The 13,996-nt window shown below is 44.8% G+C and overlaps 1 protein-coding gene across 2 annotated transcripts in view; it reads right to left on the reverse strand.

The window, feature by feature from the left end:
• BUB1 (BUB1 mitotic checkpoint serine/threonine kinase) overlaps positions 1-13,996 on the reverse strand; it is a 365,871-nt gene that overhangs the window by 319,555 nt on the left and 32,320 nt on the right. For both annotated transcript variants that reach the window (XM_077283132.1, XM_077283131.1), the window contains exon 3: positions 10,946-11,037. In XM_077283132.1, the coding sequence (XP_077139247.1) occupies positions 10,946-11,037 (92 nt within the window). The remainder of the gene's footprint in view (positions 1-10,945; positions 11,038-13,996) is intronic.

A 13,996-nucleotide genomic window follows, 5' to 3' on the forward strand; every position in this document is an offset into this window, starting at 1 on the left:
GTCCAACTATATGTTAGTGCATCTAGAACGAAAAGAGAGCAACCGGTCACGTCTGATAATTCCACTAACCTGCAGATGTAGGGTTCATCAGAAGGCAATAGCTGTATGATGGTGCCCAGCTGCCATTTCCCCCAGGAGCCCCTGGCTTTCCTACAGCGCTGTGCTGTAAGCACACCCCGGCAGTATGACTGACAGCTGGCGCTGCACTGTGGAGCTGGCTGTGAGTGTAAGTGGGCTGGAGCGCACCCATAGTACAGTTAGTAACGACTGAAGACCCCCAGCATGAATGCAGCCGGTTCTAATGTTACTGACCTGCAGATTAAGGGACATCATAGGTTCCCTTTAATTAAAAATGTTCAGATTTTTTTGTTCTACTTATGCTTAAAGAAGTACTCCAATCAAAATTGTTATCCTCTTAATTAAGAACTGACTAGCTGAATCCTTGTAAGCGCTATGTAGAAACACGAGGTCAATTTGCCTAAAGTGAGTCATAAGTCACTGCAAAAGTGCCTGGCAGGGGTGTGTGGGGACGCGGGGGAGTAGTGAGCAGCTGGGTCAGGAGTTGAAGAGGGGAATGATAAAATGCAGGGACAGGAGACTTCCTGTTTCTACATAGAGCAGAGAAAAGAAGAATTATCTGGGTAGAAAGGTAAAATGAGCAATTGTAAGTACACAGTGCTATATAATATGACGACTGCAATATATTAAGAGGGAAAACCTTTAATGGGAGAAGGAGTGCTTCTTTAACCACAATAAACTACAAACCACCAGAACATGGATGACAGACTACCTCCCCCACTAGTTGGCAATGTACATTTGGTTGGTTAGGGTTAGATTACCTGGATTTGTTGGCCACCTAGGACACTAAATAAGCGTTATGGACACAAACCATTTAAAATGTTACGGCATTGTCCACTTTATCTAGATTGTAAGAGACACGCAGAGGACACAATATTGAGGCTCCAATACCCAGGTAATACAGGGTCTTCTGCTCTCCTTAGTGCTGCCTTCCTGGCAGACTATACTTCTCTTTAGTTATCAACATGGCAGCTGAGGCGGCAGCATGTAACAGATCTGTCCACCCGCCTCCAATGGACATCCAGCTTTCCCACATGAGGGAATTTCCAATTGGGGAGAATGACAGAGGTCTGGTGACAAGCTCCTCAATCAGCAGCCATATGAAAACAGGAGAGCATGTTACACCTGCAAGGAAGGAGGAGAGGAACCCACAATACGTCTATGTTAGTGACAAAATAATATCGCCCACAACCCCTTTAACAAGCACCGATCACCAGCCCAAAAGCGGACAGTTATTGCCATTTTATCCTTGCTGCTACCCGGAGTATTTGCTCATTTCTATTTCTGTAGGCTGCTCTCCATGATTACCCTTTGAGCATTACCCTTGGTAACTTCCAAATAAATTAGCATTAAATAAAAAAGCCCATATCTCTAGAACTGTAGGACACATTTTAAGAAAAATAAAAGCAGAATATTCAGGGCAATCAGGAATAAAATAAGAGCAAAAACTGGCTACTTTTGACAAGGCAGGTGTTCTTTAAAAGGAATCTGTCAACAGGTTTTTGATAAATAATTTGAGAGCAGCACGAGGTGTGGGCAGAGAGCCTAATTCCAGGGATGTCACTTATTAGGCTGTGTGCTGCAGTTTCAATACAATCAGAGTTTTATCAGCAGGAGATTATCAATGCCTGACTATGTATCATGTGCGCGGGCAGTCCAGCTAATCTATGTAACCCTGCCCTTACCACTGATTGGCAGCTTGCGGACAAATTACAGCATATGCAAGAAGCCGCCAATTAGGCATGTGGCAGAGTGTCATAGGGCTCAGAATTCTGACCACTGCTACATCTACAGCAGAGAATCTAGAAAGTGACACATCAATGGGATCAGCCCTTACATCATGCTGCTCCTTAAATTGCAAAAGCCTGCTGAAATCATTGGGAAATTATAGGACAAGTATAGTGTAAATAATAAGCTACAACTATTCAATAAACACAGTGGTCCTTAGTTCATGTATGTCCTCATTTAAGGCATCATACCAAGAACAAACAAAACCATAAAGTATAGAAAATTAAATAAAAGGTTTGATTTACCAAAGCTGGAGTGTGGTACCAAGGGCTTCTAGGTGCATTTCGGCGCCAAACCCTTATTCCAGGGGCCTAGCTATTGGGTATCATGTTAAAGGAAACCTGTCAGCAGGATTGTGCTAAGTAACCTACAGACACTGTCAGGTTGGCGCAGTTATACTGATTAAAAGGATACTGTGGCGCCCCAGGATCCTGGTCGTCACAGTGGTATTGCTTTCCTCCCGGGGAGAGTGATGCTACGTTCAGAGGCAAGGAAGAATAACTGCATCCAGGTATCACAAACATGCAACACATTTCATACTCCAGGCCACCAGGGGGAGCTTCTGATCCTATTTACTAGGTGACTCCCCATATATATATATATATATATCTGGTAGTCTTCTAGGGAAAGTCAGTCAGTTCCTGTCAGAGAGACAGAGGAGAAGGAAGCAGAAAGATGTGCTATAGAGAAAGATTGCCAGAAGGGAGCTTGTCGAGGAACATCAGCTAGGCGGAGTTGGTACGATAGGAGAATAGCTCAACAGACAAGGGGGTCTGCAGCTCCTGGCAGAAAGAAGAAACTGAGAAGGAAATAACATCAGCAGAGTTAGTTCCAGACATCTGTCTGAGAAGGACAGAGGGTCCACGGAGCTGTGCATGCGCTCAGAGCTGCAGCTCCCAGAAAGAGACATTTTGAAGGCAGAACTGTATTGCAGTGAGCGTGAAGGAAGGCAAAGCAAAGGCGAGGATACCAGAAGGGGACCAGCCCCGAACAGGCTGCCTCCTTCTGAGGCGCTGAACACCGGTAGGCGGAACACAGAGGTAGTAAGGACCTCTACGCCTTACTTCAGAGACCGGCAGGACAGCTAATTGAATGTTACCTGTCCGCACCTACATCCAGGAGGCACGGTGACACCCCACCTAGCCGGGTTATCTACGAGACCCTATAAACAGACTCAAGTCACCAGTCATACGGGTTTTGTCCTATCCTATACGGGGGACAGAGAGAGACCCTACATCTGTGAGGACCTTATTTGAAGCTTATGCAGTAAGGGACTACACCACTAAAGCGCAAAGGAAGGCTATTGATTTCCACCTGGACAAAGGAGACTCTGGACTTGCCTCTGAAGCAGCCGGACCCTACCTGCCCTGTCATCTAGTGCCCTGGACAGTGGATGCTGAAGTCTTCAGTAAAAGTAAAGAGACCGCAACCTTGTGTCCTCGTTCTTCACTGCACCTCTCGCCATTCTACCATCTATACACGGGAACCCCTGGGGATACCCTTCACCTGTGGGAAGGTATACCATCTAGCTGCCATAACATCACCCCAGAGGACCCCTTAAAGCAGCATCGGTCACCCTGACCGAATACCACAGGTGGCGTCACGAACATAAACCGTATCCCTTTAAAGACCTTTGCCTTTTATACAGACGTCCCAGGGCCACGGACCGGGTCAGCCACAGTGACATCCCCCTGTGAACACCGGATCCGGTAGCGAGTAACCCCTTGCCCTGACGGGGCGCTCCAATACCTTGGTTGATGAAATCTGTCTTGAGGTTGTTTAATCCTTATTTTAAGTTTTGAGTTACTGATATGCTAGTGCTCCGGGGTGGGCTGTGGGGGTCTTCATGTGGTGCTCTGATTAGGTATTCATCCGTATGGCTTCTAACAGGTCACTGATCACTCACTGACTTGCCCCCTAGTTTATATAATTAACCCCTCTCAGACCTTAGCCATACAATCCCGTCAAGGTGACCTGGACCTATCTGACGCTCAACGGGATAGTACGTCATATGCGATCGGCCGCGCTCACGGGGGGAGTGCGGCCGATCGCGGCCGGGTGTCAGCTGACTATCGCAGCTGACATCCGGCACTATGTGCCAGGAGTGGTCACAGACCGCTCTCGGCACATTAACCCCCGGCACACTGCAATCAAGGATGATCGCAGTGTTCCGTTGGCATAGGGACGCATCGCGCAGGGAGGGGGCTCCCTGCGTGCTTCCCTGTTCCTCCCTGCAGGCCCCGGATCCAATATGGCCGCGGGGCTGCTTCCGGGTCCTGCAGGGAGGTGGCTTGCAAGCGCCTGCTCAGAGCAGGCGCCTGCAAGCCTCCAGCAGTGCCTGTAAGATCGCTGATCTGACACAGTGCAAAGTTTCAAATCAGCGATCTGACCCTAAAACATGATGCCACCCCCGGGGCAATGTTATAAAGTAAAAAAATATATATATATATTCACACATGTAAAGAAAAAAAAAATTTCTAAATAAAGAAAAAAAAATATATTGTTCCCATAAATACATATTTTTTAGATAAAGAAAACAATAAAAGTACACATATTTAGTATCGCCGCGTCCATAACGACCCGACCTATATAACTGTCCCACTAGTTAACCCCTTCAGTGATCACCGTAAAAAAAACAAGGCAAAAAAACAACACTTTATTATCATACCACCGAACAAAAAGTGGAATAACACGCTATCAAAAAAAGAGCTATAAATAACCATGGTACCGCTGAAAACGTCTTCGTGTCCCACAAAAAATGAGCCGCCATACAGCATCATCAACGAAAAAGTTAAAAAGTTATAGTCCTCAGAATAAAGCGATGCAAAAATAATTATTTTTCATAGAAAATAGTTTTTATCGTATAAAAGCGCCAAAACATAAAAAAAATGATACAAATGAAGTATCGCTGTAATCGTACTGACCCGAAGAATAAAACTGCTTTATCAATTTTACCAAACGTGGGCTCCAAAATTATGCTGACGTAAAGTAGACATGTGGGAAATGTTACTTATTAAGTATTTTGTGTGACATATCTCTGTGATTTAAGGGCATAAAAATTCAAAGTTGCAAAAATGCGAAATATTCACAATTTTCGTTAAATTTCCATTATTTCACAAATAAACGCAGGTAATATCAAAGACATTTTACCACTATCATGATGTACAATATGTCACGAGAAAACTGTCGGAATCATCAAGATCCGTTGAAGCGTTCCAGAGTTATAACCTCATTAAGGGACAGTGGTCAGAATTGTAAAAATTGGCCCGGTCATTAACGTGCAAACCACCCTTGGGGGTAAAGGGGTTAATATTATATATACACATATTGAATTAAAAAAAAGTCTTTTGCAGGCACATTTTTTTGTGCTGAAAACCCCTCCTCGGCTTATACACGAGTTACGGTACAGATAGCTGGCGGGGGAGGAGGGGGAGGCAGAACAGCTGGTGCCAGGAGCCGACAGCACACATCATACTCACCTACCTGGGAGCCCATGGTGCTGGCACTGCATCTCATTCCGGCCGCTGGCGCCTGCCTGCAGCTCCTCCTGTGCTTAGCGGTCATATGGTACCGCTCATTAAGGTGATGAATATGGACGCGTCTCCACTCCCATAGGAGAGGAGGGAATATTCATCACCTTAATGAGCGGTACAACGTGACCGCTGAGCACAGGAGGAGCTGCAGGCAGGCGCCAGCGGCCGGAATGAGATGCAGTGCCAGCACCATGGGCGCGCAGGTAGGTATGATTTATTTTTTTCAATAGGAAACATGCACACCGGGATAGGGGATAAGGATGCATTTATACAGGCGGGAGGCATGCATACCAGGACAGGGAAGAGGGAGGCATGCATACAGGGACAGGGAAGAGGGAGGCATGCACACGGGGGCAGGGACGGGGAGGCATGCATACCAGGACAGGGATGGGGGAGGCATGCACACAGGGACTGAACGAGAGAGGCATGCACACAGGGACAGGACAGGGGGAGCCACGCATAGCAGGACAGGGATAAGGGGACAATGCATACCAGGCTTATACTCAAATCAATAAGCTTACCCAGTTTTCCGTGGCAAAAGTAGGTGCCTCAGCTTATACTCTAGTATATACGGTAATTAATATGTTTGAGGTTATCCTAATACTCCAAACACAATCCATCGCCGATAGCTGCTACTGAGTAGGTGCCAGTGGCACCAAATTGGATGAGGAAATTTCATTTTTCTAGCAAGATGGCGCCGCTGGAACATAAGCAGTAGCGGCCATCAGATCATTTTCAAATTGATTTTTTTCTCTTTTTTGGAATATCAGGCTAACCTCAAACATATTCCCGTAATTATATATACAGAACATTTGGGATTATGCTGCAGCCCATGTGCCACGGCTAGCGACTGCCTGCAGAAGAGTTGTTTTTCAATATGTATCTATATATATAATTGTCTAAGGGTTTAATTGTCTGTCTGTCCTGGAAATCCAGCGTCTCTGATTGGTCGAGGCCGCCAGGCCTTGACCAATCAGCGACGGGCATGGTCTTCCACTGCTGTCAAGTGCCGCCATTGTGTTGTCTAAGGGTCTAATTGTCTGTCTGTCTCGGAAATCCCGCCTTGCTGATTGGTCGAGGCCAGCCGGCCTCGACCAATCAGCGACGGGCACAGTCTGCCGCGAATTCTGGAATTATCATTGTCCTCCACTGCTGTCAAGTGCCGCCATTGTGTAGGGTGTGTGCCTGCGTCTCCCTGTATGGACGGCATCTCCCTGTGTTTCTATCTTAGAATCGGTCGTAAACGAAAATACGCCAATGAGGATGACAGAAAAGCAGCAGCAGCAGCAGCAGCAAGAAAACAACATTATCAGGAACAGGAGACACCACAACAAACTGCCGCCAGACAAGCCCAGGATGTGGAATCTCACAGACAACGTCGCCAACAGGAGACACCAGCAATATACTACATGGCTGGGCAATATACTACGTGTCTGGGCAATATACTACGTGTCTGGGCAATATACTACGTGTCTGGGCAATATACTACATGTCTGGGCAATATACTACGTGTCTGGGCAATATACTACGTGTCCGGGCAATATACTACGTGGCCGGGCAATATACTACGTGGCCGGGCAATATACTACGTGGGCTGTGCAATATACTACGTGGCTGGGCAATACACTACGTGGCTGGGCAATATACTACGTGGCCGGGCAATATACTACGTGGCCAGTTTCTTCTAACTCATAACTGTTTCATTTTTAATGGGTCCCTCTACCTGCAGCTCCAGGGTACTGCGATGGGGGCGGCTTGTGCGCCCTCGTATGCAAATGTGTTCCTGGGGCTGTGGGAGAGGGAGCTGTTCATGTCGGATCGGGGTACATCGATGGAGCGGGTCATATTTTGGACCCGCTACATCGATGATATTTTTCTGATCTGGCGTGGTACACAATTTGAGTTGGAATCTTTTTTTCAGAATTTAAATAGAAAATAGTACAATATTCATCTAACATACAAGCATAGCTCTGAGCAGGTCGAATTCCTCGATGTTTTGGTAAAAAAGGATCCCAGTGGTCTGTTGGTCTCCGATGCCTTCCGTAAGGATACTGCTGTTAACTCAGTCCTACATGCCAGCTCCTCACATCCGTCTCATGTAATTAATGCAGTACCATACGGCCAGTTTCTTCGGATTAGAAGAATCTGCTCTACTATGGAGGATTTCGAAAACCGTGCACTGGAAATGAAGGAAAGATTCTTGGAGAGGGGCTATAGTCGAAGAAGCATAAAAAGAGCATATAATCGGGCTAGAAATATGGAACGTGAACATCTCCTGTACTCCTCGGCTAAAAAAGCTGCATCAAAGCAGGTAAGATTTGTGACAACTTATAACTCCCAATGGGATAAACTGTCTGAAAGTGTGGCTAAACATTGGTCTGTCCTGCTGGCGGATCCGGTGCTCAAACAGTATCTGTCGCAGAAACCCTCACTCACTGCAAGAAGATCTAAGAACTTGAGGGATATTCTGGTGAGGAGTCTGTATGTCCCCAAAGAACGCTCATTATTTGGGTCACAAAGGCAACAGTCGAGGCCACCATGGGGGTGTAAACCCTGTGGGAAGTGTGTGGCGTGCCCCAATATAGATACAGCAACTGAATTTATGTCCTCTGATGGACGTAACTTCAAAATTACGCACACGATAACGTGCACTACCACTGCGGTGGTGTACTATGCGTACTGTACATGTGTGAAAATCTATGTGGGACTAACCACAAGGGCCTTAAAAATACGCACTAGAGAGCATGTAAGGGACATCCTTGCTGGTAAGGAAGAGAAAAATCTGGACGTGTTGAAAAGTATCCCTAGACACTTTAAACAATTTCATGCAAGTGACCCTTCCTTTTTGCGGGTTAAGGGGATTGATTGCATCCCCCCCGATCCGCGGGGTGGGAATGTGAGTAAAATTTTGGCCCAGAAAGAATCCCGCTGGATTTGGGAACTTCGGACTCTGAAACCGGACGGTCTAAATTAAACACTGAGCTTCGCACCCTTCCTATAATATAATTGCTTTTTTTAAATGTGTGTGGTTCATAGGATTTTAAATGTGTGTTTTTTTAGTATGGTTTTAACTTGATTTTGTTATCTTTCAGCCCTCTCTATATATTGTTCCCCTTATGAATATGAAGTGATTTGGACAAGTAGAAGACGTACTCTTCAAGCTATGCACTTTATTGTATTTTTTGTACTGTATATTATATATATAACTGTTTCTTCCCTTTTGTTTATGGAGGAAATTGGATAAGGAGAAGACACCTTTATATGTGATGCACTTTAATATTATGACACTTTACATATAAATGCATTTTTTATGTACCTTTATATATGTGTTCACTTTATCATGTTTCATATGTATGTCTATGTCAATACTTTTTTCTTATTATGTGTAATTTATGGATAATATGCTCGCTGCTCTGTTTTGTAATATTGAGTACTATGCACCCTATTATATTTATTACTAATACTTTTTATATATAACCAAATGCACTATTTATTGCTTTTTGAGTATGGTACTTCTGTCTAATGTTCATCATTCTTTTATTCTGGGTGTAATATATATATATACCTTTGTGTGAAGGGTTTGAATGGGCGGTATTCCCGTATGTGGTCTCCTCCCTTGCGCGTCCTACGTCATCGGGCTGGGTGTCGCTCATTGGCGTCTCTATCGGATGCTGCGCTCACGTGTTCGCCCAGCTGGGCGTTGACGTGGGCGTCGCTATCAGATGACGCCTTGGGCGACCGATGGCCTTCTGGCGGCGGACAGCGCATGCGCCGCTTGTGGACGGCAGCCATATGACGCGGTACTTTTTATGATTGTGATAGGATGGCGGCACTTTATAAACAAGCCTGATTTCTAATGTAGCCACTCCCCCGGAAGAAGGCCTATACGGCCGAAACGTGCGTAGGGGTTCCTGGCACCACGATACTTGAGGTAACTGCTATATGTGTTTTACTATTGTGCCTCACTTTATGTTTATTCGGTCTCCTCTTGTGTAATATCAGGCCACTGGGCAGAATAGTTTATTGATTTATGGGAGAGTTATATATGAGGCGGTAACGATACCTATATTCCACATTACCTCAGGTGTATGGTGTCTGACCATTGGTACTTATCATCATCACTGTTGTCCTCTTTTGCTGTTGGTTTTATTTAATAAAGCTGTTCATTTATTGTACTTTGAGGTCTTACTTGTGCAATTTATTATAGGTGTATAACGTTTATGTGTACGGGACCGTTAGGTATAATTGTTTCCTTACGGACACAGGTGTCTATATACCCTGTGTATTGTGTGTCTTATTGGTAATTACGTGGCCGGGCAATATACTACGTGGGCTGTGCAATATACTACGTGGCTGGGCAATACACTACGTGACTGGGCAATATACTACGTGGCCGGGCAATATACTACGTGGGCTGTGCAATATACTACGTGGCTGGGCAATACACTACGTGACTGGGCAATATACTACGTCGCTGCGCAATATACTACGTGGGCATACATATTCTAGAATACCCGATGCGTTAGAATCAGGCGACCATTATATAGCAGATAATTGTCTAAGGGTCACTTCCGTCTGTCTGTCCTTCTTTCTGTCACGGATATTCATTGGTCGCGGCCTCTGTCTGTCATGGAATTCAAGTCACTGATTGGTCGTGGCAAAACGCCCACAACCATTGCCACGACCAATCAGCGACGCGCACAGTCCGGAAGAAAATGGCGGCTTCTTACTCCCTGCACTCAGTGCCTGGCGCCTGCATACTCCTTGGGCAGCACGGTGGCGCAGTGGTTAGCACTGCAGCCTTCCAGCGCTGGAGTCCTGGGTTCAAACCCCACCAAGGACAACATCTGCAAAGAGTTTGTATGTTCTCTCCGTGTTTGCGTGGTTTCCTCCGGGTTCTCCGGTTTCCTCCCACATTCCAAAGACATACTGATTGGGAATTTAGATTGTGAGCTCCATCGGAGACAGTGATGATAATGTGTGCAAACTGTAAAGCGCTGCGTAATATGTTAGTGCTATATAAAAAAATAAAGAGAGATAAATAAAGATACTCCCCTCCGGTCACCGCTGGTAACGCACTCCGTAACCGCCGCTATTAACCCTGTGTGACCAAGTTTTTACTATTGATGCTGCCTATGCAGCATCAATAGTAAAAAAATCTAATGTTAAAAATAATAAACAAAATAAAAAATCATTATATACTCACCTTCCGGGGGCAAGGATGGTATGCGCGAAGGACCTGCCATGACGTCACGGTCATGTGACCGCGACGTCATCACAGGGCCTGCGCGAGAAGGACCTGCCATGACGTCATGGTCATGTGACCGTGACGTCATCACAGGCCCTGCTCGCGATATTTTTTTACTCAAACTATTTAGTAAAAGGTGACCACATAAAACAGTGAAGAAAAAAGTCACGATCATATCATTCCATAACAAAAATTTAAATTACTTTCAAAATTTGCAAACATTCCCAGATTAGTATTAACTTGCCAACCATCATTGTGATCATAGACATTACATTATACATTGCTACAGAATATTTACCTGACATTTGCCACGTGATAAGGGGGCAACCTCTGATGCCGGCACCATCTGATTTACAATCTGGGAATCCTTTAGGGGTTGTACAGCGTTATCTACACAGATGAACAAAAACCAAAGCATTACTATGTCGTCTAGAACAAGCAATAGTCATTCTAAGTCCTTACTAAAGATCACAGCACCGAGTATTACACAAGGCTTTTCTACAAGTGGAAATATCTTACAGTTTCCGGGTTTAGTGTCAGTTTCACCGAGGTCGGGAATCTGTCAGTTCATGCTAACCCCCGGACAGATTACACGTGTGCAGGGTATACGAACACAAGTGATTCTGTGCCTGTAAGGAGATTCTGGAGCTTCACATCACCTAACAGAGCATCGCTTCCTCTTCCAGTCTGCTTTGCCGATGCGCAGTCAGTGCCAATGACATGCTAATTAACAACCTGCTCCCCGCAGTTGGGCAGCAGGGAGCCAATCTGCATGAAATAGATAAAGAGGCCCAGCCAACAGAGCAAAGGAGAAGAAGAGAAGCTGCCCTGTCAACATGACCTCAAAACAAGCTGCAGAATCATCAGCAAGAACCGTCCTGACTGTTCAGAGCTGGCAGAGATAGACACCAGGCAGAAAAAAAACCAGGAAGCAACTAACTGCCTGTCCGTTCTTAGCCCCATGAGAAAAAAAAATACAAAAGTTGCAGACAACCCCATTAATAGTGCAAAGAGGATTTTTGGTACTTACCAGTAGCCTTAATTGACAGATATGAGACTAAGGATGTATGCTGCTGCTGCCAGCAAGAGGCTGACACAGAATTTTACTTGGAAGGAAAAATAGAATAGAGATGGCCCGGACAGAAATGTCCGGTGTGGTAGCGGAATTCTTTAATAAGTTTGGGTCAGGTACCAGAACCCGAACTTCCACCGGTCTGCCCATTGCTGCTCCTGGAGGCTACACACTAGCCTACTGGAACCAAGGAAAGAAAGCGGAAGAAACACACAAGTCCAATCAATAACAATAAAAGGGTGCGTGCACCATCCCAGGGAGGTCTGCAAATGAGAAATGTAAGCACTCTTGAAGGGAATAGTATTCTATATCAAAATTTTATATGGAGTCTATATGGCATCAAAAACTTATTTCATGGAACATTAGGGCGCTGGGAAATGCCAGGAAACGGAATATGGTATTTTCCCAGAAACGTAAATCGCAGGCGCAGATAATATGCCTTCAGAAAACCTATTTAACACCAGACACTATATCCAGAATGAATAAACATTGGACACAATGGCAAAAGAATGCTACACACACTACCTAAACTAGGGGGTAGTCACCATGGTGCACAAATCACTGAGATGGTCGATTCAAGTGGTCAAAAAAGACCCAGAGGGCAGATTGATTTTTAAATACGCATTTGTAGATATGGTGCCCTATGTGCTACTTAATATTTACAACCCACCACCAGCCTAATTGGATGTGCTAAAATGTTATGTATGGGAGACTTTATGATGGTTCTCATTGTACATTTGGATAGAATGAGCGCTGTAACTCTAGGCCTGGTAATCAGGACGCCACTGCTTTATATACTTTCATAACAGAGATGGGCTGGATTGATTTGTGGAGGCAGCAGCACCCACTCAAAAATTCTCCTGTTATACACCAGCCGCTCGATGCTTATCTAGGATAGATCATGTATTTGGGAATAATGCTGTATTTTCATAATTGAGTAAAACTGAATATTCCCCTAGAGCAGTGTCAGATCACGCTCCACTGACATTATGCCTTCCTCTATGCGGCCCCAACAGACCCAAGAGATACCGCATACATCCGGTTTGGCTAACCCTTATAGGGGAGCATGATAGAATAACACATCAACTGGATGTATTTATAGCAGATCATGGCGATTTCCCTGATAGATTGGTAGTGTGGGACACACAAACCATATTTGAGGGCATGTGTCGGGGCCCACAATTTCATATACTGAAAGGGAGTGCTCTATTGGTGAGCAGAAGCTTGCCGAGGAATGTAAATCGCTGGAAGCCGAGTATATTAATAACCCTTCAGATAAGTATTTACATAGTTGGCTTGGGAAGGGGAGGGAATACCTGAAGCACTTACAGGAAAAGGCACAGATAAAACGTTTTTAGTCTAAGCAGACTTTTTTTGAGCTAGTTAACCAATCGAATAAATTTCTAGCATACATAGTCAAACAAAATCAAATGTCCCCATCAATCCTGGCCATTGATACAAGAAAGGGCAGCCCGTTGCTTAAATCTGATCAGATTGCAGGTAGATTTGAAGAATACTTTAGAGAGCTGTATGGCTCCCAACTAAACCACACTGTAGAAAAAAATGATGAATATCTAAACCAAATAGAATTTCTCAAACTCTCTCGTAAGGATCGGGCGTTCTTGGATAGGGATATCACTCTGGAAGAATTAAGGCAAGCAGCTATGTCTCTCTACTGGGAAGGCTCCCGGGCCTGTTGGCATACCCATATACTATACATAGAAGATATATAGGGCAGATAGGTCTGGTCCTATTCCAAACCCTTTCTGACACTCGCTTCCTCAATCCTTCTACAATGCCTCTGTAGTGGTAATTCCGAAGCCAGATAAACCAGCTGAGGATTGTGGCTCTTATTGCCCCATATCCCTGTTGAATAGACTACAAAATACTTACGAACCTTATAGCCAACAGGTTGAAAACATTAATATTGAGCATTATACGTGAGGATCAATCCAGCTTTATGCCAGGAAGGTCCACCTCATCTAATATTAGAAGAGTTTAAATTTTAACACAGATAGGCCTCAAGTACGGGGATCCTTGGGTAATAGCTACCGTACTTTAGATACGGCAGAAGTCTTTGATTCTTTAGAGTGGAAAATTTTAGTGTACTTCTGATATGTGGATTCTATGATAAATTTTGAGGTTGGATTAAATTACTTTACTGTATGCCAAGAGCTAATATCCTTGTAAATGGAATACTTTGACCTGGGTAAAGGAACCAGACAGGGCTGCCCTTTGTCCCCGATGCTCTTTGCTCTAGCAATAGAGCCTATCACA

This window comes from Ranitomeya variabilis, chromosome 2, assembly GCF_051348905.1.
Source record: "Ranitomeya variabilis isolate aRanVar5 chromosome 2, aRanVar5.hap1, whole genome shotgun sequence".
NCBI lineage: Eukaryota > Metazoa > Chordata > Amphibia > Anura > Dendrobatidae > Ranitomeya > Ranitomeya variabilis.